The sequence below is a fragment of the Lycorma delicatula genome, chromosome 6 (assembly GCF_047948215.1).
Source record: "Lycorma delicatula isolate Av1 chromosome 6, ASM4794821v1, whole genome shotgun sequence".
Classification (NCBI taxonomy): Eukaryota; Metazoa; Arthropoda; class Insecta; order Hemiptera; family Fulgoridae; genus Lycorma; species Lycorma delicatula.
Window position 1 is genome coordinate 163419015 of NC_134460.1, and position 27159 is coordinate 163446173.

The window sequence follows — 27159 nt, forward strand, 5'->3', positions numbered from 1 at the left end:
ACGAATTTGCCCCTAGGGAGCAGACAATACTATAAAAGTGTCCTTCGGCATTTGTGCAAAAATGTGTGGAAGAAAAGACCTGCAATCTGGCTAGACAAGAATTGGTCCTCTACCACAACAACGCACCGGTTCATTGTGTATTCTCAGTTGCGGAATTTCTAGCCAAATTTCAAATCCAGTGCTTCCGCAACTTTCGTATTCCTGTTGTAGCCCTGACAACCCACTGTATCATAAATTGAAATTTTTGCTGAAAGGTAACCGATTTAACCGACTCAACTGAAGACATTCAGGCAAATGTGGAAAAGGTTCTTAACAACCTTAAGAAAGAAAATTTCTAGGATTACTTCCAAAAATGGAAACACTGTTGGAGTCTGTATTTTCAGTCAGATGGAGACTACTTTGAAGAAGATCCATCGCAATACCCAGAAAGTACTGGCATTTTGAAATTACAAGCCCAGTTTTAAACTTTCCAATCACACCTTGTAGTATACAATATCAAACCAGCAGACAGTTAATAATTACGTATAACCATCATATTTATACTGCAACAATAATTGTGTGTCGAAACTGTGTGCAAAATAGATAAATGAAGTCTGTTAGATTATGGTTGCATTACTTCAGTTTATTGATAATAAATTATAATGACATCTTGATAATAAATTAAATAATACAATATAAAATGTTATGTTATAAAACTGATGACCCTCAAGAAGGCAATGTTATAAAAGGAAAGTACTTAAACTTATTTCACTTTTAAAAGTTACATTAAAAAGAAAATTTATTAAAAATAAAAATCTCACTTGTAGTAAATATTGGCTTTTGAAGATAGTAATCTTATCAAGTGTAGTTTTTAATATTAAATTTTTTATAACAAGTTTATTAAACTGTTAACATCCTTTGATCTACTGTAATGTACAGTTTAGTTTTTGTTTTGCATTATCTATTAGTATTCCTGATTTTTTTATATGAATTTTTATCCTACATATTTAGTTCTTTAACAGGACCAATGTGTCAGTTTTTTTTTTCTGTTTTCTGGTTTTTAACATAATTTTATAAATTTTAGCTAGTAAAGAATATTTTTGTTTGTATATATATATATATTGCAAATGTAATGTAATTTTGTTTCTAAATAAAACTGAATTAAAAATTTATTTAAAAAATTGATGATAATATTGATTATTATTGTTATTAGGCCAGTTCCTATCTGAATGTGAAATTTAAGTGACATTAATTATTGCGTTGAATAGATATGATGATTTATTTACATGATGTATTACTGACATCCAGTAAATTGTCATCAAGTATTGTATTCATCTATAACAATTTTAGCCTCTTCCTTCCTATTATAAATAAGGAAATCTAGGATGTATATAGCTTGCTTGGTAACTAATGGATCAAACTAAACTATTGAAGATATTTGAACTCAGACAAACCGGGTTAAGTATGATTTGTTATCAGGTAATCTTAATAATTATGATATTAAATTGAGTTAAAAAACACAGTAATTAAAACTGATTAAATTATTGTCCCTCTTTTTCCCTTTTAATTGTATTAAAATGTATGTAGTTTTTAAACTATTAAAAAGGCATATATTTTTATTATGTTATTCTTAAGTAATCACTGTAGATTTTGGGAGTTCTAATATTCAAAATCTATTTGTATAGTGGATATGAAATAAAAAATTCTGGTAAAGAGTATGAATTCAAGTTATATATTAACTGTTGGTTCATTTTTGTGTGCGAGTGTATAACATTATTTTTTAATACCTTATTGTAGCATACTTGTGTGATTTTACAATATTAGTACAGTGATTTAGTACTTATAGTTTAAATAAAGAAATGTTAAACATAAAATAGGTTGTTTTTAAGTTTGTTTGTTTGTTTGTTATATTTGCATGATGTTATGATTTGTGCATGCCATATGTTTGTTGTATGTTGCAGAGCCAGCTAAAGACGGCTCTGGCAGAAACTGAAGTCGGCCGTCTGAAAGCGAGGGTGAGAAATATCAGAATAAAAATCTTCTGATATCGGTCGGTGTCGGTCAAATATATTGCTTTATGCTATCGCTTATTATTTCTTTAGCCCTTTCGTTATGAAAATAACATTTTTTTTAAAGTCTAATGTTTGTTAAAAAAACATGTTGTACTCCTCAATTGTATTTCATAAAAATTGTGTTATATACTTTATCTAGTCTCTTCATTTGCGTCTAATGTTTATAACATATAACATTTTAAAATTAATATGACATAAGTAATTCATAAATATTGCAGGTTTTTCTTTAAATAGTGAGTGTTGAATGCATTTTTGAAAAGCAGGTGACTGTTGAATTAGAACATAAATTTGTTGATCTTTAGTGACAGTAAAACAGTGCACATTACCCTTCTTCTTTGTGTTTCAACGTGAATATTTCATTGCATTTGTTTACAGTAGGTTTCAAAATTTTGTCTTGGTTAGGAATATTAGGAGTGCTGATTTGAAAAAACAAAATTATATTTTATATATCTTCATATTAGTTGAAAGTTGAAACTAATACATGAAACGGTTATCTTCTTCCAAAAAAATAACTTTCATGCCTTGATTATTGTGGGGTTCCTTGTCCAACTACATCTGGTTTATAAACTTTAGCAAGGAGGGATGGAACAAACAAATAAATTACTGAATCCTGCTATCATGAATTCATCTACCTGCATAACATTTTACATAGTTAACCTGCGCCACCTACACGATTATGTATTGAAATGTAGAAAAGAGAAACACCAAAATATAAATTAAAATTTTTTAACTCAAACAGATGAGCATTTCAACTTATTAACAGATACAGTTAGCAGATATTACAAATTAATAAAAAATAATAAAAAAACTAAAAAAAAGAAGAAGAAATTATGTAACATATAAATGTCATAGGTTGAAAATTGGTACAGATGCTCTTGTAGTTCAGGTTTCTGCAGTTTAATTGGACATGTAACCTAGGTGTGATTGATCGTAATGAGCATCTAAATTGTATGGTCGTGTATGACATGTAGCAGATGCCATCTTTTGGCAGCAGACTTTTAGGCTGATAAACAAATCTTGATATATGAGGCTTTGTTTTTTTTTTTTTTACTGTAGGTATTTAAAATTATACATTTTAAGAGGATTAAAGAAGTATTGAAAAATTGATGATGAGGAAGAAAAAAAAAAAAATAAAACCAACTTACAATCATTGCAAATATTGTATCATATTCTGTTTGTATTAAAAAAAGGAATTTATTAATTGAATGAAGTGATCATTAAGAAAACAATTTCTGTAACAAATTAATATTATTTTGAAGTTTTTGCATTAACCCCCTTAACTGTTAGGATAGAGATTATGTCATTAATTTTCAAGGCTTGGCTTTTTAAATCTTAATTTAGAATTTTACTGAAAATTTAATGATCATGTGGTTCATTAATGTTTCTTACGTTAAATTTATTTATAGTTAGTTATATTCAAGGTAACTAAGCCCAGAAAATATTTTTAAAACATTTTATTTTGTAATTGTGCTTTTGGAGAATATTTATTTTTTTACATTTCATCATAATCATTAGCTTAATTTATTTGGTAAGCCAGGAAATGATTTTCTGCCTATTTTCTTAACAATTTCATCACTGTTTAATGATTTGTACTCATGAAAAGTTTTTATCAAGCAGATTTCTTTCAATTTTGTAAACAAGTGATAGACACTCGGTTTAAAGTTTGGGTTGTTAGAAGTATGGGTTAAGAATAATCACTTTTAAGGTCTTTAACAGCTAATGGAGTACACTTGAGTTTGTTTTTTTTTTTGTACAAGGCAGATTCCCCTAACAGTATCTTTTTTTATTATTTTCCACTGCCCAAATAGTTCTTTATTTAGCATCTCATAATATGCTTCTCACCGTGGCTTCTCAAAACAGAATGTTAATAAACTGCTTCCTTCTTCAGAAAACGGTTGCTACATTTTTAATTTTGAACGATACTCTGAATTTTTTTTACTGTCAGTGAATATATGTTGTGCTGTTGCACTGATTTTTGCTTGTATTGTTTATGATGACATACCATGATTTATGTCATATTGTAAACGCAGTCAAAAAAGTCATCACCTTGATTCTCAATAAACCTCTGATGATTGTGTTTTTTTTTATCATCAACCATTGCTACTGGTTGATGATGGTTTTTACATCTAACGCTTTCATAGTTTCTCATAATCTGAAATTTCCATGACTGATTTGTAAAGAATAGTTATTGATGCTCTTGGAAATTCCTGAAATATACCGATTTTTAAAATCCTAAAATTATTAAAAAAATGTTTAATTTTCTGATAGATTCATCATTGACAATAGACAGCCTTCTTACCTTTTTTTTAGCATGTTCATTATTTTTTAATTCATTAATATTTTGCTTTACATTACATATTTTCCACGAACTAAAGCAAATGGTGAATAAACTAGTTTCACATTTTATGTTTGAATGACTGAGGAACCTGATAGCTAATACACAGTGTGATCGATACAAGCATTCTTAACGGATACTTTAAGCACAATACTTCTGAGATTGAACCCCAGTAAATTCTGTATGTCTTGTGTATTGAATATTATTCAACAGCTTCATTGTAAAGTGTCAGAGAACCCCTGACAACCTATTTTTATTCCCTGAAAACTCATTCTGATTTTTTGAAGTAGCTCCAAGGTGAATTATTGTTCAGTTGGGAATATATATAAGCTAAATAAATAGTGTTTCACCCTTTCTTCTGTTAAGTCCCAGGTTTGAATCCCAAATCATGTGGCATTTTTCATATTTCTGTGCATATGCTTTGAGCTTATGTGGTGAATAAATCACCGCAGAAAAATATGATGATAAAAAGACAACCTAAGCATTTTAGACATTTTAAAGTAAAGATAGTATTCTTTGGTCTTTTAAACAATATCAGCCTAATAATTCCAATAAAAGTTAGGATGTAACGATGTGCCGAATATGTTTACATATTTCTTAATTGAGATACTATTTTTTTTCTTTAATGGGATTACTTTCCACAAGGTTATCATTAATAGTAGATTTACCTGAAAAGCACATTACAATGGTTTGCCTACTTTACTTTCCCGGCTGTTTAGTTGTAATGTATGGCTATGTAAGGGAAAGTAAAGTAATTGGATCAAATTTTTCATGTCAGGCCTTTACAGATCTTGACTTCTCATGAACCCCTCCAACTAAACACAATTTTTGAACACATTGAAAAATCATAGACGTATGCATGCACATAATATTGGCCTTTTTTCTGCATATCTTCATATTGGATAGACTGATTTGGATGAAATTTGGCTCTATATTTGTATATGGGGCATTGATTTAGATCACAATTGGTGTAGGGATGGAAGATGTGACTGTATATCTCAAAATTTTGTTCAGTTCAAAGGGCAGGTAAATTTTCTTACATAATTTAATGCCTCTTATATAGCTTAGATACTTTTTGATGATTTTCATCTTATTCAAATGCCATTAAAGGAATGGGGACAAAAAAACCTTTTTTTTGTCATTTCTGAGTTCAAAATCACATCAAAAATCATCTAATTGATTCCATAACTTTTGAAAGTCACATTGGTTATGTAACTGGGAAATTTTATTCAATACTGTGGGGATAATAATCCTAATTTTTTCCTTTTTTTGTCAGTTATGTTCTGCTTGATATTTTCAGACTGTATTAATCAATTTCTTTGAAATGTTGCGTATTAATCCAATTTGTCAAGGAGGGATATAAATTATGTTGGGTCCATATCTCAAATCTTTTTCAAACAATATGATAATTATTTTATATAATTCTTGCGTATTTACTTTAATGATACACTTAATTTTCTAACAAGTTGTACGTGCTAGTTAAGGGTAAAGTACCTTAGCTATACAGTTAACGTTTAAATAGCCAGAATTGTGTAACTTTCCTGGGTAAAACCAGGAAAGTTTATAAGAACTCTTTGCTGGCTCTTAAATATTAGGTAGTTACTGTCCATGTAACAACCTAATAATAATAATAATCAAAAAGTCAAATAATAATATTAAAAAAATATTTTTTGAATTGATGATAAAGAGTTAATAACATTCTAAGTTATCATCTGTAGATATTAGAATTTGGTTATCTGGTGATGATAATAATAGATTAATTTATGAATTTTTTTTAAATAAAAGTGCAAATAATATTTTACAGTTTTTGTTTTATTGCTTTGTATTTGCCATTAAATGGTAAATTATAATGACTTTAAACAAAATAAAAAAATAAAGTAACATCCTACATTCACTTCTCCCTTTAACTATGTTTATGTATATTTTAATATTAAATGAAATATAAACCATCTTTTCAGTACTGAACAGCAGAATCTGTTCAATAATAATTTGTTTTATGTTAATAATCTAATAATAAAAAATTTCTAAAAAAGTAAACAAATTTGACAAATTATAAAATAAATATATTTTAATGTAATTTAAAAATTTAATAACAACTGAAGATGCGGGATCCTGCAAAAATTGATTCTTGGAATTAATATGGTAAGTTTAACTTATTTATTTACTTGTTTTGGTGGTTTACATTTCATTTAATAATAAATTATAAATTAAGTTATAATTAAATATAAAATATTAGTTAAATATTATAATATAAATTAAATTATAATAAATTATGGTCAATATGTTAATGACTTTTTTGAATTAAAAAAAAAAATAAATAAAATAATTTAAATAATAAAATTTATTATATTCTGTTTTGTATATATATATATATATATTTTGTTATATATTTCTTCTTATATATATATAAACTACCTAGTACAGAATATTGAGATAACTCATGATTACTTTTGCAGGATCCCACATCCTTGAAATAATTCTGTTATTGCATAATAAATATTTAATAATAAAAATACTAAAATAATGAAAATTGCATACCAATTTATGCGAGTGCTGCTATTTGTTGCACGATCTTATAAAAACTGCAACAGATAGTAACGCTCGTGTAAATTAATACACAATTTTCGTTACTTTTATTTTTTTAATTTTATTATGCAATAACAGAATTATTTCAATCGTGACTGAGGTTACGGCAACCCACCAAAATACTCTCATGAAATATTAAGGAAAAATATATCTTAAATCGATATTCTGTACTTATATATTTCTATACATATATTTTTATATTTCTTCTGCATTTATATATATGTAATATAAAATTCAGAGGTGAGCTCTTGGAACGATTTGAGATCAAAACAGGACTGTGCCTAGGCAGTGGGCTCTTACCGCTATTATTCAACTGCGCTGTAGATAGTAATGAGATAATAGATAGACAGGTTATAAGGGAATAGCTCAAAAAATGCTCCCAAATGTAAAAATAGGCTGAAAAATCAAAACAAGCTGTCTTGGTTTTGCCGATGACTTGGCACTGCTAGCAAACAACATCAACAAAGCTAAATCATAGATATTAGAACTTCAAAACATTGCAAATAAAATTGGCCTCAAAATATCATTTGAAAAGACAGAAATTACACTCCAAAAATCAACACGATTAAAAGAAGTAAACATAAACGGTAATAAAATCAAAATAGTAACCCGATTTAAATACCCCAGATAAATAATAACAGACAACCTAAATGATAAAACCTTGATCCAAATAAGAAGAAACAAACTAGCTAAAGCTCAAAAATTTACCTTGTATGCTTACAGTAAAAGATGCCTATCAATTAACACAAAAGTAGGACGCTGCAACAAAGTTATAAAACCAGAAGCCACCTACGCAACAGAAGCAATTTTCCACCTGAATGAGCAATTGAAGATAGATAGACTCCAAAAAGTTGAAAGAAGAATTGAAAGAATCTGCATCGATAAAATGTACCTTAAGACGGGCAGTGGCGGATCATGCTCGACAAAATCATGTACAAAGAGTTAGAACTCATCACTGATACCAAGCGTAAGAGGAGACTAGGATTCTTTAGACATGAGGATGTAAGATTCAAGATTTCTGAATCGATTAGTACAGTACAATCTCTACTAGAAAAACACCAAGCCAGGATACGGATGGATCAGAGAAGTAAGAGAGAATCTGAAGGAAATTGGCCTTATACCAAAAGACACCACAGATTATAAAATTAAACGAGAAAATCAAGAAAAAAATACTTGCCTCACACTTAAGACAAAAACTCACAACATGAACATTTTAAACAGTAGAAAGAGTACAATGATCAAACATAACATATGAAAAAATACTGGAAGGACCGCAAGACTCAAACAGTCCAATCAAAGCAACTTGGATAATGGACTGAATAAAGCAATCCTCTGCGGTCATAAAAGATATATATATATATATATACATATAATGTTTATTTATTAAGTATATTGTTTTCAAAAATAAATAAATTTATTTATGAAATTTATAGATTTATTCATGATTAAATATAAATTACATTTAAGATCATAAAAAGAAAAATCAACACCGTTAAGTGAGAGATACATTAAAATAAATTTCTGCTTTCCATTAAGAATCATATGGAAGTCATTTAAGATTGCATTTATATTATTTAATACTTTTGCCTAAAAATTAATTTAAATATAGATATTTAAAATTTGTTGTATTAAAATTGTCTTTTAAAGTTATAGTTATCAATTGGGGTTTTTATTTTAAATTGAAGCATGAACTAATCTTTGCATGTTTTTTAAGTCAATTAATTGGGTAAATGGTAAGATTTTTTCTTATACCTCATGCAGTAGCTCTTCTTATATCTCCTCTGGTTTCACTTAGTAGTTACTCTTTTCTTTGTTTTCATTGATTTGTCTTATAGCATTTGAAGCAATTGAGAATCTTTATTAGCTGTTACTTTTTACAGTGTATGGTACTTATATTTTCTTTAATTAAATGAATTATTTTGTAGATGAACCAAACCAAAGTTAAAATATAATAGTAGTCTTTTATTTATATCAAAATATTTTCAGCTATGCAAAAGTAGATATCATCAGTGATTAGCATTTTTAGTGTTATTACATTGTGATTCCTGGTAATTTTTTTTCTTTTTTAAATTTGGGAAAACATGCCTTTAATGGTATATTCAAAAAATTTCTCTCGATTTGAAGCGAGTGTGTGTGTGTTCATTTAGTATATCAGTGTTATTCTCTTTGTGTGTATTCATTTCATACCGTTCAGGTAAATGCTTTTTTTTGTTTAAATAAATGATTAATTATTTTATTCAGGTCAGCTCATAAATATACATGAGTCTGTTTAAAAAAGAATGTGAATTTTTGAATTACATGCGCTGTATCTTGTCATTTGAGTTTATCTTTTTTCTGCTTATTGGTAGTACTGTGCTTGCAAATTGCAGAATCACGATTAGAGAGGTTGCCAAAGAAATGGCAATTCCATATTTCATATGAAGTGATTTTTACTGATATTTTAAACATGAAATGGGTGGCAGCCAAATTTGTTCAAAACTGCTAAATTTTCAAACAAAAACAACATTGTGTAATCATTGTTGAACAAATGGTTGCTGACATCACTGACACCACAGACTTGCTCTAACATGTCATAACTGGTGATGAAACATGGGTGTATGTCAACGGCATTAGGATGAAGGCTCAATCATCTCAGTAGAAGTTTTCTGAAGATTGAGGACCAAAAAAAATATATCAAGTCCGGTCAGATGTGAAGGTCCTTCTGTTTTCTTTGACTACAATATAATTGTTCATCAGGAATTCCTACTGAAAGGTGATACAGTAAAAAGGAGTACTAACTAGAAGTTTTACTCAATTTGTGCGAGACAATCCAGAGAAAACACATCAAACTTTAGAGAGACAACTTGAGGATTTTGACCATGACAATGCACCGACGCACATCCCTTTACTTATCCTTGGTTAAACATAATGCTGTTGTGATGCAACCAACCTGTTCTCCAGACGTGGCTCCTTGTGACTTTTTCTCATTTTCCAAACTTAAAAGGACACACTCAAGGGACAATATTTTTCAACAATAGTTGAGTTGAAGGATCCGAGCTCGAGGGGGATACCCAAAAACATGTTTCACAGTGTTTTTTTTTTTGAACTGGAAGCTATATTGGCATAATTATTTAATATCACAAGGGGACTAATTTGAAAAGGATAGGATAAACGTTAAGACTGAGTAAATACTTACAGAGAAAATCAAAAATTCTCATTACTTTTTGGTCAAACCTCATATATATATATATATATATATATATATATATATATAAGTGTTTATCATAGATTGGTTGGTATCTTACTCCACAGATAATGAAAGGAGTTGTACTAGTCAATAATTATTTCTTTCCAGTCTCTGATCAACTGTTCCTCAAATAAATGATATTAATTCAATCCTAATGATTGAATTATGTTGGTAACGCATTTAAATTCGATGACTATTTCAATAATTGCATTTTAACCATGATCCTGCAGTATCTCTGAATAATAGCATTTTAGAACAAATATTTTTTCATTGCAACTTTTCATAAATGTAGTCAGAGTAAAGACAAAAATTATTAATTATGCATTTATTTTTTTTACATACTTCAAAAGAACAGGTTCTGAATTTGATAAATTTGTACTTTTTTTTATGTATTTTCAAGCTTTGCCTTTACCAAAGGATCAATCTCATTTTTTTTTTCAAAGGAAGATTCCTCTGGTTGTCATGTTGTAAGTTACTTCTAAATAACACGAGTGAACAATTTTTTAATTATAATATCACATCTTTTATATTAATGATTTTATAAATTCTGAAATTAATGATATTATGGCCTATGATATTTTTAGGTGTGGCTATTAAATAACAAGACTAATGCTGTAAAATATTTTATTTTAGATTTATACATATTTAGTTATTATCCCCTTCAATATACACCCCTCCTCAATTGCTACAATGCTCCATGTGAATGAATTTTCCATTGTTCAAAACAGTGCAGGAAGTCTTCGTTTGTTAGCTCTTTCGTGACGTGTGCCACTTCTTCTTTCATAGTTTCAATGGTCTGAAATTATTTTTCTTTTAATGCAGATTTGACTTTGCGGAACAGATAAAAATCACATGGTGACAGGTCAGGCGAATAAGGCAGATGGTCTAACACTGGGATGTCATATTTGGCTAGAAATATCTTGATAGACAATGCAGTGTGAGCCGGTGCGTTATCCTGATGAAGAACCTATGTTCTTTCGCAATTCAAGTTGTTTTTTCTTATTTTTTCACAGAGTTGTGCAAGGACCTTGAATAAAGACAAGTATAGTTAACAGACGGTCAGATCAGATCAGATTACCAATTTTTTCAATATTTTTATCCGTTTTTGACTTGGAAGGGTGACCCGGGCAAACATCATCTTCAACGTCTTCTCAGTAATCTTGGAAACACTTAAACCGCTCTAAAACTTACATACATGATAAACATTCATTGTCAAATACTTTTTTTAATAAAAGATAAGTTTCAGTAGCGGTTTTTCCAAGTTTCATATGAAATTTCACAACAGTTCTTTGCTTTAATAAAACACTTATCATTTTTTCAGCAAAACAAAAAAACAGATGTTCCAAATGAAGGCCATGGCCAGAATAATATCTCTTCAGAAACTGGAGTGGCAACAATCGAAAGAGAAGGCTTCACACTACACAGCTGTCAGTCGTATGAATTTGGCACATGTGCAGTTCTTCTGTAGGAACATTAGTCTTATTTAACAGCCACACCTCATATATAGCCTGATACCATTTCTATATAAAAATAATTTTGTTTGAAAAAAATAATTTGGCAAATTTAAATTAAAAAAAATTTGTCCCACATCTCAGAGAGAGCCTTAGCTTATAATCAAGTTTCTTTACATTATTTAACTGCATACTTTTTATTATCTTTATCAAGATGCAGGTTTTAATAAAACTTAGTGTGTTTTTTTTGTGATAGGCTGGGCTCAAAATAAATATTTTTATTTGTTTTTTCCTCAGTGTTTATTTTGTAGGCCTTTACTTATTTTAAATAAAAATAACTACCCTGCAATAATTTTTCTTTTTGCCTTACTAAACCATTGACTTTGTAAAGTCAGCACAAAATTAAAGATTAGTTAATTGTTCGTAATTTGATGTTAATTTCTTAAAGTTGAAATTTAAAAAAGTATTATTTTTTTACTTTATACAAAGTATTATTACATTATTTATACAATTATCAATTAAAGAGGTCACAAATTGTACATAGATACTGTAATCAAAATTATTTACTATTTTTAAGGACTAGATACAGGTTGTTTTAATTTATTTATTTTTAATGTAGAAAGTAAAGTTGAGTTGTTTGAAGATCAGCCGTTAAGTTTTGATTTTGTTATGATTCATCTTCTTCTTAAAATTATTAACTCATTTTAATTTAAAATTATTTACTCTAAAAGTAGTCTTATAGTAGGGAGTAAACAAAGGGGCTCTCTTTTGTTCTCTGGGAATCCTTATTCTTTTGAATCTTATATTAAATTGAAAGAGATGGCATATTATATATTTTATGAATCGCTGGTCTTCATGGTAGTTGTAGGATTTTTGAGATAGTAATTCTTTTAAGCTGAAATATTATTCAGATTTTTATTATTAATAGGCTAAATATTAATTAATCTATTACACGCTAAAAAGAACCTATAGTAAAGTACAAGATTATACCTACCAAAACTGTTTTCTAATATTATTATTTTTCTAAAGTGATAATAAATTAATTCTCAATTCTTGTGTCAATTATAATCAGTTAATATTTAATATATTTTTTTACTAATTGAATGAATTTAGTTCAGTATAAGTCAAGAAAAAACAAATAAATTAAATGCAGAAAATAATATTAATTGATATGTATATATAATTATGTTTATTTCATAAACTCATTCAAAACTGTGTGCATGTTTGCATCAATTTTTATTTTGCATTTTGATTTGCTGTATAAGCCAATGCATGAACTAATTTTTGTACATGATTTCATTCGCTTACAAATCACTAATCTTTTTTCATGTAGATTGTTTGCTTTTTTTCTGGAAAAGGCTGTATCGCATAGCCAACTATTTATTATTATATGTTCAATATTAATTTTATTTTTGTATTATAAATCAGAATAATTATTTGATACTTTATAGTTAGAAGAACTCGAAGAGAGTGGTGCGAGTAGAGAAGAATGTGCTGAAAAACTCAGGTTATCCAGTTTAAGGTTACGTGAGCTTGAAAGAAGCCTTGCAGTTGCAAAAAATCAAGCTACTACCTATCAAGATATGTTGGACCAATCTCAGGTAATTTTTTTAAATAACTGATTAATTCATATTATTTACTGTACTATAAATCTGTATATTTATATATTTATTTCGATTATAGACCTTGTTAAAACTACTTTACAAAATTAACTCATATTTGAGTCATCTTACATTTGTTTTATGTCGGTGTCAGAAAATAATTGTCATATCATCATGTTTTACGTTATCAAAAGATTTTAATCCTAAAACTATTTTCCATTACCTGTATGAATATATTTCCTGGTAAGATGAAGGTGAGTGGTAAAAAATATGCAGTAGCATAATCATTATCATGATCATAACAGCAACATTTAGATAAAACTAATATTTAATAAGTTAAATACAAATGGATTGTTTAAAGATTAAAAATTAGGCAGATGGAATGTTTTATGAAGCTATAGAAATTTTTTATGAAAAAGAATTTTTTTAATGAGATAGATGTGTTGGAAAATTATTGATAAATGGACATGGTCTATCAATGGTTTGCAGTTAGTAAGGTTACATACCTTAATTTAATAGGCATTGTGGATTGTTTTGATGATTTCAACAATCATAGTGGTTTTTGGTTGTCAGAATAATCATCATCTTGAATGAATGTGCGACCACATTTAAATTCTGCAACTGACTTTTTTACAGTCAAAAATGAAGGGAAAAAATCCTGTAAAGAGGAATCTAACTATTTTGTTTATTATTTGGGGTTAAAACTTAAATAAAAAGTATTTTATAACAACTTCAATTTTATCCATTTTTCAGAAAATTTCAAAATTTATTTGTTTATTTGATCACAACAAATAAGCAACCAAATGCTAGTGTTTAATTTTCACAGCACGCTATCTATTAGATTATGCTTGACGATTTATCATTCGGTTAAATTTGTAGTAAATACACATCAAAGTGGATTTAGGATTAATCAGTATTCTAGGTAGAATTGTACCTTGATTCTTGGGACTGGTAAAATTGTACCTTGGTACAATTCCTACTTTTTTGTACAATTGTACTTGGTATAATTTCTACTTTTTGGTAAAACTGTACTTGGTACAATTTCTACTTATCCCATCGGTATAATTTTACCTCGGTACAATTCTACCACTACCATTACATATAGTGATGTTTGTAGATCTAGCATGTTGATCTACGTAGTTTGTTGTGTGGATAACTATTTTGGTTATGAAAGGCAGATAATTGCGGGAGGGGATTGATTATGTTTGGATGCTTAAGTGAACTTCATTTTATGATAAGAAATAAATTTTGTGCTGTGTTAGTACGACATGACAAGTTATCTTACCGCTGAATTGTTATAGTTATCATTATAATATGATTTTTTTTTCAGGGACAATACATGGTTCTTGAAAAGAAATACTGTAAAGCCAAAAGGTTATTACGTGAATTTCATCGTCGTGAAACAGATCTATTACATCGTGAAGAATTTTACCTTCAGATGCTTCAAGAAAAGGATACTGAATATAATGCATTGGTTAAAGCACTTAAGGACAGAGTGAGTAGTTAATATAAAATTAATGTAGAATAATTTCTTATATTTTTTATGTTTTTTGTTAAATTATATTTTTATACAATGTCAGCTAAATTTGGGCCTTTATTAGACAACTAGCCTTGTTCTGAATGCTTTTTATTCCTAAAAAAAGAATTTGTAGAATTAGTTTTTGACTTTTTTTTATATTTACATCAGAAATAGATTCAGTGTGTAATTATTTATAAACTGGGTCAGCAACTTTAAACCTAACCCCAGAAGAGTAAACTCAATTGCATTATGTAATATTTTATGAATGAAATGAAAAAATGAAAATTATATTACACGATGATAAAAGTTTATATACTTACTGTATTTAATAAAAGATGTTTGAACTTAGCATCCCTTGTGAAGTGTGCGGTATTGTGCTTGAGTGATCGTATTGACAGTTATCACCTGATTCAAAATGTTGTCAGTTCCATCAATTTCTTGTAGAATGTTTGCCTTCAGTTCATGCGGGGATTTGATTCATAAACTCTATCCTTCAAATAAACCTGAAGAAAAAATCACAATTAGACTAAAATGGGGAATGTAGAAATCATTGACCTCTGTTACAGTTCATTCTTTTGTAAAAACCGCATGAATGTGTGCTACTGAATCATTTGACGTGTAACATGTTGATCCATCTTGTTGAAAGAAGCTGTATTCTTTATCATAATCTGTTAAGCGAGCCGTAGAATTATTTGAAAATTGTACACTACACAAAAGCGATAAAAAGTATTGAATATTCATATACACAAGTATTTACACATCAAAAAATATTTGCCTCACTCTATGATTACCAGAAACAGCACACCATACACCATCATTTTTTTATCAAACATCCGGTGAGGATTTTCAGTCATCCAGTTTGGTGTTGTGTGAATTAAGGTGCCCAAATAATTGCACCTTGTTTGAGAAGACATGGTTTTGATGGTATGAATTTCTCGGAAGGATTCAGTATGCATATGTATTAACACTATAGCAACCTTTTCACCAATCAAATAGGATTTTTATTTATTTGTCAGTTACATACAAGTAACTAGCTATTCTTATTTTAGTAAGACTACCTATGCACAGGCCTGATTACATATTAATTGAAATTACAAACTTAAACTTATGTATGTGTAATTTAAAACTAAAAACTAAATGCTCACAATTATGTCTTTGTTAATAATCATTTGTTTACATTTTTTACAATCTTTTTAGGTATCTTAAATTTACATTTTATCATATATGATACATGCTTTCTCAATTTGGTTTTCAGTTTTCATTTTTTGTATTCAAATTTGTAAGTTTCTGGAACTTCATTATAAAACATTATGGCATTGAATGTTTCCCTTTTTACCTACATTTAAGTTTACTTTTGGTAACACCAGTGGTTTTTGTCTTTATTTATTGTTTGAATTTTTTTATTTATCTTGTAACTGTTTGTAGTTACAGGTAAAACCGATAAAGTGTAAGTTTGATGTTGATTTATTGACTTTTTGTTGTTTGTTTTGAATTTTTCCATATTAATTTAATAAGTTTATTTTGTAAATTTAATAAAAGCATTATGTTTTAGAAAAACTCATTTGCAAAGAACAAAACCATATTATACTGAAGCATGAACGGTTTACATCTGATAACCATAGATGAGAGTATTAATATACATAACCAATCGTGGTGCTAGTAGTAGCAGCAATAAAGGTGATACTCAACAACTGCAGTTTGAGCTGGCACGGTTCAGTTTGCTTACCTTGTATTAAGATACACTTAAATTTCCTTAGTAATCCTTAAAAATTAATTTAATTTCATTAAAAATCCTTAGTAATTAAACTGCATCTGCATTCCTTACGATCTGACGGTTCCACAATACCTGGTACATCTCAGGTATATTGTCCTGAAAATTGAAATGTTGTGCAAGATAAAACACTAAAGATCAAAAACAACATTTATTGAATCATTTCCTTGTATAACACTGATACTAATAATGTTGGGTGTTAGGGATATAAGTTGGCTTTTTTTTGTTTTTTGCTAATGTGCCGATTTAAAATATCATTAATACATTACTATTTTAATCTTTTAAAAATTAATTGTATCCTTTGAATACTTGTTTTACGCCTAGCAGACATAGTTGTTTTATGCTTATTAACTTTCCCAGTGTATATTCTTTTATTCTTGTAATCTCATATCATATACTGTTCATTTTCAGCTAATATTACTCAGTAAAATGTATTTTAGTGACTATCCAGTGAATATGAAGCTGGATTAGCCTATAACAATTACTATCTAAATGGTAGATGGTTTTAGATAAAGGATGTTAAAAATCAGCAGGTAAGAAGAGGTGGGGATTTGGCTAACTTTAAAACGCTAAGTGATACCAGTAGAGTAGCTTGCAATATAGAATAAATCTGAGGAGATTATTTATTGTACAAGGATTTTAGGGAACAAGAACGGGACAAGTTTGTCAGAGATTTGAAAATAATTAATTGTATTTGTAACAAGGAAAGGCAAAATTGATGAAACACCATCCCTGTCGTAAGTGAATTGTGATTAAGAATAGTGTTTCAATTTGTCTTAAATTCAGAGTTCGGTATATAAAATATGCCCTAGCTGATTGATATATAGTGAAGACAGACAGATAACTACAGTTCTTCACATCTGAGTTGTTTGTTGTGTCACAACAGCACATAGCATTTTAAATGTATGTCGCTGTATTTGCATAACGTTTTACATTTAAAATGTTCCCAAACTTTTTTTTGTGTAGTTATATTCATCGTCCGTAATACGTGAATCGGTTAACGAACTGTAAAATTTTTCTTTTGCCGGTAACTGCATTTTGTTCAATTTTGACTGTAAATCGTATATTCATAAGGATACATGCCCATTTTTGTGACCAACACTAAATTGTCTGGGCTAAAATGTGGTTTGACGTGACTGAACGATTCCTTTGGTAAATTGGATGCTAATTTTTCCAAACTTGAAGCCATAAATTGAAAAGTGTTTACAAATTTTACACTCAAATCATCCAATATCTGTTTCATAAACATTATATATTTTTCGGTGGTTTTAGTTGTGGTTTTTTCATCAGACAGCACGCTGACAAGCATTTGATCATCCACCTTAAATGTTGGTTGCTGTTCTCTGTTGTGTTTGGCAGTAGACCTGCTGATGTGATGCTGCCTTCCCCACACCCCAATGGGTTGAGACGGTTTCTCTGCTATTGGGTGCTGCCAGCCCCGGGCCTCTTTAACAGACTCTCAATGAGCAGTTCACTTGGTGATAAGCCGGTCACAGCGTTGGTCTGATTTCTTAATGCAGACAGCACTCGCGGCAAATTTATCCCAGGTAGCACTAGGGGCCCTGCCCTAGTGCTATATCCTTCTGTCCGTACGATGCTGTCTATTTCCACTTTGAGGTAAATGCCTGAAGCTGAATTTGGATTTGGCGTAATCGTTGGCACTATGAATCGGCTTATTGTGCCGAGAGAGAGAGAGAGAGAGAAGTGGTGATAATTTCTTGCAGTCGGGTTGTAACCACTCCACCTTCTTCTTGGCCATATTTACTCGAGTGTAGTCTATCTTCATCCCGCACCATTGTAGTATTTTCTTCTTCCACCAGTTCTTGACAACAGCTCTGGTAGTTCATTCTCCCAGTCAGGACAGTGCTTTAATGTAAACTTGAAACTTTGAACCAATAAGGCCCAGCAAGCATGTTTCCTGCCATGGCCTGCCTTAGCCATGTCAAAGTCTTGTTGTCCATTCTGAGGATGAAAGTTTGGTCTTAGAAGTACAGTCGATAGCGTTTGATTGCCCGCACCAGGGCGAGGCATTCAAGCTCATTGGAATGATATTTCATTTCTGCATCTCAGAACTTCTTGCTGATGTATGAGATGAATCTTCACTTCTTGTTTTTGGCTTGCTGGTAAAACATGCTCCAGTTCTTGCTGCCTGGCGTTGGTTTGCAAGACTGTAGGAAGCTCTGGATCTAGCCGAGATAACTTCAACTGTTGGCTAAAGACCTGCCGAACAGCTTTGAAGGCTTGCTGTTCAGTATCTGTCCATTTCCACTGTTTCCCCCATAGCAGGTCAGTCAGTGGTGCAGAAAACTCTATCTTGGGATATATTCTCGCAGCTAGCTACAATTCTTAGGAATTTCTGCAGCTCTTTTCCTGACCCAGCAGTCTTGTGATTGATGATGGCTCATAGGTGTTGCTACTGTGGAATATTACCTGTAGGTGTGAATTCATGGCCCAAAAATGACACCTCATCTGGGCCAAATTGGCATCTCTCCAAAGAGCACGTCAGATGATGTAGGCATTCCAGCACCAAGTCCGTCTAGTGTAAGTGTTCTTCCCAGCTATTAATGTAAACAATAACATTCAGATATATCAGACAGCACTGACGGAGGAGACCAGTGAGAATGTTCTGCATTAGAAGCTGGAATATGATATGGTGCATTTTTCAAGCCGAATGGTATGACTTCGAACTGGTGTCTGGCATCATCTAGAACTGAAAAGAGTGTAAACCATTTGGCTGATTCCTCTAGGGGAATCTGCCAATATCCAGGTTTAAGATCGAAGAAACATGGGCGCTTCCCAGTCTCATAGTCTCATAGTCTCATAGATCAGTGTGGCAGTTGTGAATCCACATCTTCTGTGATGTCGTTCAGGGGCCTGAAGTCTACCCAAAAACGTGATGAAGAGCCTTCTCTTAAAAATGATCACTGGCGGTTTTGATGGCTCTATCACCTTCTGCCTCAATGAATCCCAAATGATCCCACTTTGAGCCAACCTGGGAACTGCTTTTTTTCTTCTTCCATCTTCTTCTTCTCCAGGCAGTGGTCAATGACGAATTGAAAATTCACTCTGTCACTGGCAGGCTCTTTTATAGGCACCTGCCCGTGGCGGGGCCGCAGTACCACTGTCATGGGAGAGATATGCAGTCCACTAGGTTGGTGGGGTGTGGCACTTGTGCCAGTGCATACATATGCTGTACTCTCACTGACATCTGAGCTGCTAGTGTTGCGTTCGCCAATATGCTTGGCATATATGTGGTAACAATATATATATATATCTGAGGAGAAGTATAAAGAGTAGTCTTGAATCCATTACACCTCTCTACTGCTACTCAAGCATTTTGTAATTGCTAGTCATGATAATATGATTGTTTGTTCCAGAACTGTTAATTCTTTTAGAATCCTGATCTGTAATTTATTTTATACTTTTTGGTCAAATAATGTAATAGTTAAATGTATAGATAAAAGAGAAATTTAATTAAATCTACATCTTTACAATTTTCACAGAGAAACATTTTTAGTGATCAATGTTTATTTTTTTTGTTGACTGGCTCAAATATGTTGCAACAAGCAAGCTGCTTATCTTCAGATGAAAAAGAGCCATCTCAAGAATTGTCTGGGATATGGAAGTAAATGATACCTAAAATTAGCCAGAATTGTTAATCATATCCTCATGGGAGTTACGTAGTGATACAGGTTGAGTCATGGGGAACCTGATGATTTTTAAAGCAAAATATGTGGGCCATACTGATGTGTAGGCAGGAATTTAGCTGCGTATGACCTTGTATACCAGATCCCATTTCAGTAACATTGGAGCTTGGCCTTCATCATGGAAACTTATTTTAAAAATGTGATTCAGTTATGATTATACGGTGATTATTCTGCTGGCATTTCTGTATTTCACATTATGGTGCCATTCCTAGCCACAGTACATTAAGGTTGTGGATAACATATTTCTGAATTACTACTTCTGCAATGAAAAATAAACCACCAGGTTCTGTGTACTTCATGATAACTCCTCCAAATATTGACAGTCAGGCACGCTATGATGAGGACTTAACCAGAAAGCATGTTGCAGCCTGTCATTTATCCCACAGCAGTGTCAGAAGAATTTTGCACAAGGTTTTGAACTTTTATCCTTATAAAATGATGGTACTACAAGATACAACTGTTCTGTGCCTGAGAGCTAAGTGAGTTCTAAGAAAATTGGATGACATTTTGTGTAAATTTTGTTAACTTGTTTACCTATGAAAAGGTCCTGCTAATGAATGACGAAGTACATTTTATTGGGTACATTGAACAAACAGAATTTTCATTACTGGACTGATAAAAATCTTGACAGGGTTCATATGTGTCCTCTTCACAGTCCATGTATAAAGTATGGTGTATTCTGGCAAGTTTAAGAATTATAGGGTCGTATTTCTTTGAAAAGGAAGGGCCTGTGATAACTGTCAATTCTGACCAGTACACAACACAACGATGTTACAGGATTTCCTTTCTGATCTGCTTCATTGTAGGATTGACTCGAATGTGGTGTGGTTCCAGCAGGTTGGACCCTCAGCCCACTCTGCCTGAAGATCAACAATGATGGTGACTGGAGAGCCCTGTTCAGGCCATATAATTTCCAAAGGAGATGTTGCATGGCCAGCACAAATTCACCAGACCTTTCAGTATGCTACTATCTTTTCTGGGGGTATCTAGAATGTTCATCAGTAGACTTAATATAATATTAACAATCTCAAAACCTCCATACAAGAAGAATCAGAGCAATCGCAAACAAAATGGTGCAAGCAGCAATCTGAAATCTGCAGGACAAACTACAACAGTGTATAGAAAGTAGTGAAGGACATATTATTTATATGTCTGACATATTATTTAAAAATAATAATTTATTTAATAAATACTGTTATATTTGCAGTAATAACAGATTAAAACATACTTAGGTAAATTATATTTTGTATGTTTTCCTTTATAAAATATGTCAGGTTCCTGTGACTCAGTGTGAACATACTTCTGATCTTTCTGTTTAATCATGTTTTGTACCAAGTAGTCTTATAATTATAGTTTATAGAGAATTCAAGATAATTGTTTAACATCAGTAGTTGTCTAGTTGTTTAGTTTTAAGTTATCTATTTTTAATATATTCTTTGTTCACCTACAAAGGTGAACAAAGAAGAGAGTCGCAATAGTTACTGCTTTGTGACTGAATTGTTTTAATTTTTCCAGGTTATTCAAATAGAACAAGAACTTTTAGAAACACAAAGAAGAGCTGGTTTTCCTGTTCGTTTGCCACATGATAATGCTAATATCAGGCTGTCAACACCACAATTGACCAGAAGACCGACTGTTAGTATTCATTCATAAACAATTAAATTTATTATATACTTATCTATGACTTTTACATTGTAATTATAATTTTTTTTTTTTATAGTTAAATAAAACTGAAATGTGTATTCTGTTCATGACATTCTTATTAATTACCATATGTATGATAATCAGAAAATGTTAAAACTATTTCTGTAAAGGTGCAAAAATTGTTAAAACTTTTTTGCACCTTTTGAAAGAAGGTGATTTTTTTGTTTATGAAAGTTTTATGAACAGACCAAAATTAGTTATGAAAATAGTTGTTATATTGATTCTTGATTGCTGTAGCCTTTATTTAGGTGCTAGTGGAAAATTATTGTGGTTTCTATATGAAGATGAGCTGAATTATCTGGTATGCGTTAGTTATATATGAGATATTTTATCTGTTATTAGTAGGCAGATCCTGCCGATTAAAATTTAGTTAAATATTTTTTATTGATTTCATTTTAGATATCATTCACTTTTTTCATGGATATATGTTTCTAAACATAATTACTTTGCAAGTAAATCACAATGGTTTGGGGCAGAAAAACAAATTTTTTTTTTTAATAACTTCAAAAAATTCTGTTTTATTGTATTGTAATATAACAGGCTTTTAAAATTAGTTATAGTATGAATAAAAATTAAGGTACTTTGGTATATTTATAACACATGTGTACTCATGTTTATTCATTTTGAGAAGTAGAATCATATTTTTCTATCGTACGGTTTATCATTTTTCTTATTTACTTTTTTAAGATTGTTGACATTTCTTTTTTCTCAGTTAAATTTCTTTCAGACTTTTATTTCAAAAAAAATATTTTTATGTTCAAATTATTATTATTATTATTATGAGGCTATTGCACTTTCCTGATCATTTAATCAGAAAATTTTTTCCTGCTCTGTTGTTTTGTTAGGTTGGCTGGATCATTGTAAAGCTTTTTTTATTATTATTATTTTTAGGAAAGAAGTTCTTTATTTACAGCAGTAAAAAATATATAGGTACACAAATAAAAATATGATTGACTAAAATATATTATATTATTAGATTCATTGAAATATTTTACTCCAGAAAGTAGAAAATATTTTTTTTTTTTTTATAACAAATATATTGTATTTATTTTAACTGTAATAGATGCATCATAATCTACATCTTTTAAGCTATTTTTCTATATAATTACCTCCTAAGTTGAAGCATTTGTTAAGAAGTGGCACTAGTTTTTGTGTGTTGTCCTTAAAAACATCTGCCACCAGTCCATTATGCCACACACGAACAGCTGTCTTGACATCATCATCATCACTTTCATGTAACAGAGACCTGAACATACAGGAAATTTATCACTAAGTCCATCTAATGTGAAACGCTGGTTCTGTTTAATATGTCTGCTAATTTGCTCTTTCACTATTCAGTAATGATAGTGGAGTGCCCTGAGCGTTGCAGTGTCATTTATTTACCACAAGTAGAATATCTGCAGTAAATAAACTACACCATTTCCTTATGTTTCCTTCATTTATTACACTGTCGCCATATATGGCAGTGATTTGAGATGAATTTCCACAGGACAAACACCTTGCACATTCAAAAAAACATATGACCGATCTTATCTCACAATGGATGGGATTTCAGTTTTTTTTTATTCATTTTAAACATATGCAAAATCACTCCATGTCACAGTTCAGCTATGAAATTTCTTACAGCGGGGTAGCAGAAGAACTGAAACCAGCTGGCCTTGACCCATTATTATGAGTGAAGCCGCGCACATGTGATGTGCAAATGGTTCTTACTTTCTGGATGAACTACATAAATGATTTATGTATAAATTGTAAATTTAATTGCATTTCTATTACAGTTTAGCAATTTTTAAAAATTTCTTTACAAATTTCTGTAAAAATTATTGAGTTTTGAAAACTTATAAATATTGTACATTATTTACTCCCAAAGAGGTAAAATTATCATCTTATAACCTACAGTTAGCGTATACTTACGTGTGTAATTATTTATTTTTTCTACAAAAGAAACTTCTGGACAGGAAAACATACATGGCAATCATAGTTACAATATAATTTTATGCTCTGGGTTCTGGTTGCATTAACATTACTTAAATTTCTTTTAACTCATTCTTTTTTTAAACTAGAGATATAAATACACCTTTATTGTAATAACCAAATAGAAAAAAAAAAAAATTTGAATTTATAAATAAAATAAGTAAAGACTTGGCAAATATTAAAAGATGAGTGTAAAATAAATTATAGCAAGAATCAAACTATTCTTAATAAAAATCACTTTACGAGGAGTGTTTGATAAGTCTGTGATGAAATATAAAAGACACAATTGTTTGGGAAAAAATAGTTCATTTCTCAGTGTGATTTCCTTTTCAAATCTATACTCAGTTCAACAATGCTCAAGTTTTTTTGATCCCATCCTTATAGTATTATTTATCCAACTCTTTCAAAATAAGGGATGTTTCAACAGTAACCTCATTATTTTGTGCAAATCTCTTTTTAAGAAACTACTTTTTCATAATTTGAAAGGTTATTTTATAAAAGTGCCGAGTCAGTTGAGCGGGGGAAATGTGAAAGAATTTATATCATATTCAAACAATTGTGCTGTCACAATTGCTAGTGCATTGTGTTTGTTAAATGGAATCTTTTTTTTTTCATTAAATGTGGCTGTATTTTTTTTAAGTTCTTATTTAACTGTTCCAGCAAAGTTGCATAATATTGCTTGGTTATCCTTTTACCTTTCTCCAGAAAATCAATGTGGATTATGCTATGAAAGTCCCAAAAGGCAGAGGTTATTACCTTTCTTGTTTGAAGTAAAGGAATATACTCACATGCAACCCACTGTTTGACTGTTCCTCAGTTTTAGATCAATAGTGATGTAACCAAGATTCATCAGTTATTATAAAACAACACAAAACTCCTCTTGATTATGAAAAAGGCTCAAACTATGCTTAAAAATGTTTCGTTAACACTTTTGATAGATTGTGAGCACATGCTGCATTCTCTTGCAGGTAGTTTTCATGTATGAAAATATTTATTTAAAATATGATACACCCATTCATTTGAAATGCCTATTATCTTAGTGATTCTGTGCCCTTACAATCTTCTGTCCTCCATTACCATATCATGAATTTGTTCAATATTCCTTGCAAGTGTAATCTCAAAAGGCCGTCTGGAATGTTCATTTTGTTTATATTCACATGACAGCTTCAGAAATAATTGAACAGCTTGTAAACTGTAATGTTTTTTACCACACATAATTCTCTTTCATCCATTTTATACAAGTTACAATATTTGATTGATTCAATTGACTGCCAACAACAGAATAATGAATATATCTGACTGTAGCTTGATGTTTTCTTCTAACAAGATGCAGGGAACCACAGTTGATCTCAACTGTGTACTGTGAGTGCCGTTTCTTGATTTGGATTTATGAAATATCCCTAATAAAAAGTGATAAACATTTTTTTTTCGTTATCAGATTATTTTATTTTATTTATGATTATTATTATTTTCTTTATTTATTTATCTTTTTGTTATTGTAGGCGGTTCAGCCATTATTAGAACAGTTAGGTGCTGAAATATCTGAAGCTGAAGATAGTCCTGAAGAGGGTGATAAAACAGCAACTGTTGAAAGGAAAGTAAGTACAATGAATTTCCTAAGATTATTATCCAGTAGTTAATTACTATTCAAAAGTTAGTGCAATGCCCTCATTTAATAACTCATTGAAAGGCCTTAACATATAATTTTACTAGAGGGAAAAGTACCTTATAGCTAAAAATAAATCTATTACATTATTTTTATTTTTTAATTCAAAAAAATGTTAATATTAACATTTATTTTAGGGGAGCCTGTACTTTGCCTGTGTTGAATTTGGTAATTTTTAGGTACATTTTTATTGAAAATTACCAATTAGATTATTTAACTAAAATAATTATTAAATTCTGAGCACATGTTAGTACAAGGGCTGTTCAGAAAGTAACTTAACCCATTGAGTGCAAAACTTATGCCAACCTGACTGTTTCATCACAACTTCATGCAAAAGGGTACGTGAAATTTTCAGAAATTGAGATAAAGCTCTTAATGGTAAAGCACCAATTAGCACAAATCTTTTCATCAAATTTTGCTGACAGAACTTAGTCTGGCCCCATCATTTTTCATCGTCAATATTTGAATGGCCATTTTTGAACATGATACACTACTGCTTCATTACAGCTTCATTAATTACATCTTTCCCATAACCATCTTATAGTTCCTGATTAATTTGAATGGATTTGTAATTTTTTGCCTAACAAAATCTAAACTCACTTCACAACTGACAGGATTTTCTCTAGCGGGGCACACATTTTAAATATAAAAAATCAATAAGACGTACACAGTCCTCGACATAGTACAGCTCAGTGCGTACTGAATCAGCCTGGCAATGACCACCAAGATAGCATTACTATCCCCTCATTCGTGAACAACACCAAAATGTAAGTTACTTTCTAGATAGCCCTCATACACATGCTTTATCTGTAATGAGTTTATTCAAGAAATCATTTCCTTTTTTTTTGTAAAATTTGAAAATTTATTACTTTTTAGCAATAAATTATTTTTTAATCTTCTTTCTGTACTATTTACATGGCTATTAAAAAGATTTATTAGATACACCTAGATGCCATTTATTTTTTAATGTTAAACATTTTAACTTCATAACTTAAGTAATTTTTGAGAATAATGTACTTCAGTATTTGAATAATTAAATTTTTGTTAATATCATCTCAAAATAAAACCCTTTAAACATAGCATTCCTATTCCATATTCTGAATCAGCATCCTCCTCCTCAGTTCTCTTTTTTCCCATTTCCCTGGCTCTGGTTTCTATTTTTTTCATTTTTTTGCCTTTAGTTCATCTAGCTTTTTAAATCCTTTTAACATATTTTTATCAACTAGTCCCCTCAGTTACTGAATCACTGATTCAGATACCATCATTATCATGAAGTACTCCTAATGATAATAATAACCTACAGATATAATTTTTGGACATGATTCCAAATTGCTGATTGAAACATTTGTTTGGGTTTTATGTCTTTCCATGAATATACTTATTAAGAAGTTAACTTTCAGACAGAATTCTTAAGATTGATTTCATTACTTATATTACAGTTCTTGTCATTATATTCTTTAGGCTGTAAGCATTTCTAGTTTCCTGAAAACAGGAAAATTGAAAATTAAGAAAACTATCTTCGAAATTACAATCTCCATTAAAAATTATATTATGATTGAAAAGTTTTT

General features: G+C 30.3%; 1 protein-coding gene across 2 annotated transcripts in view; it reads left to right on the forward strand.

The window, feature by feature from the left end:
* The window catches only part of Spn (protein phosphatase 1 regulatory subunit spinophilin), a 470769-nt gene that overhangs the window by 415729 nt on the left and 27881 nt on the right, over window positions 1-27159 (forward strand). For both annotated transcript variants that reach the window (XM_075368965.1, XM_075368964.1), the window contains exons 22-25: window positions 13101-13250; window positions 14581-14745; window positions 21763-21882; window positions 25428-25523. In XM_075368965.1, coding sequence (XP_075225080.1) covers window positions 13101-13250; window positions 14581-14745; window positions 21763-21882; window positions 25428-25523 — 531 coding nt within the window. The remainder of the gene's footprint in view (window positions 1-13100; window positions 13251-14580; window positions 14746-21762; window positions 21883-25427; window positions 25524-27159) is intronic.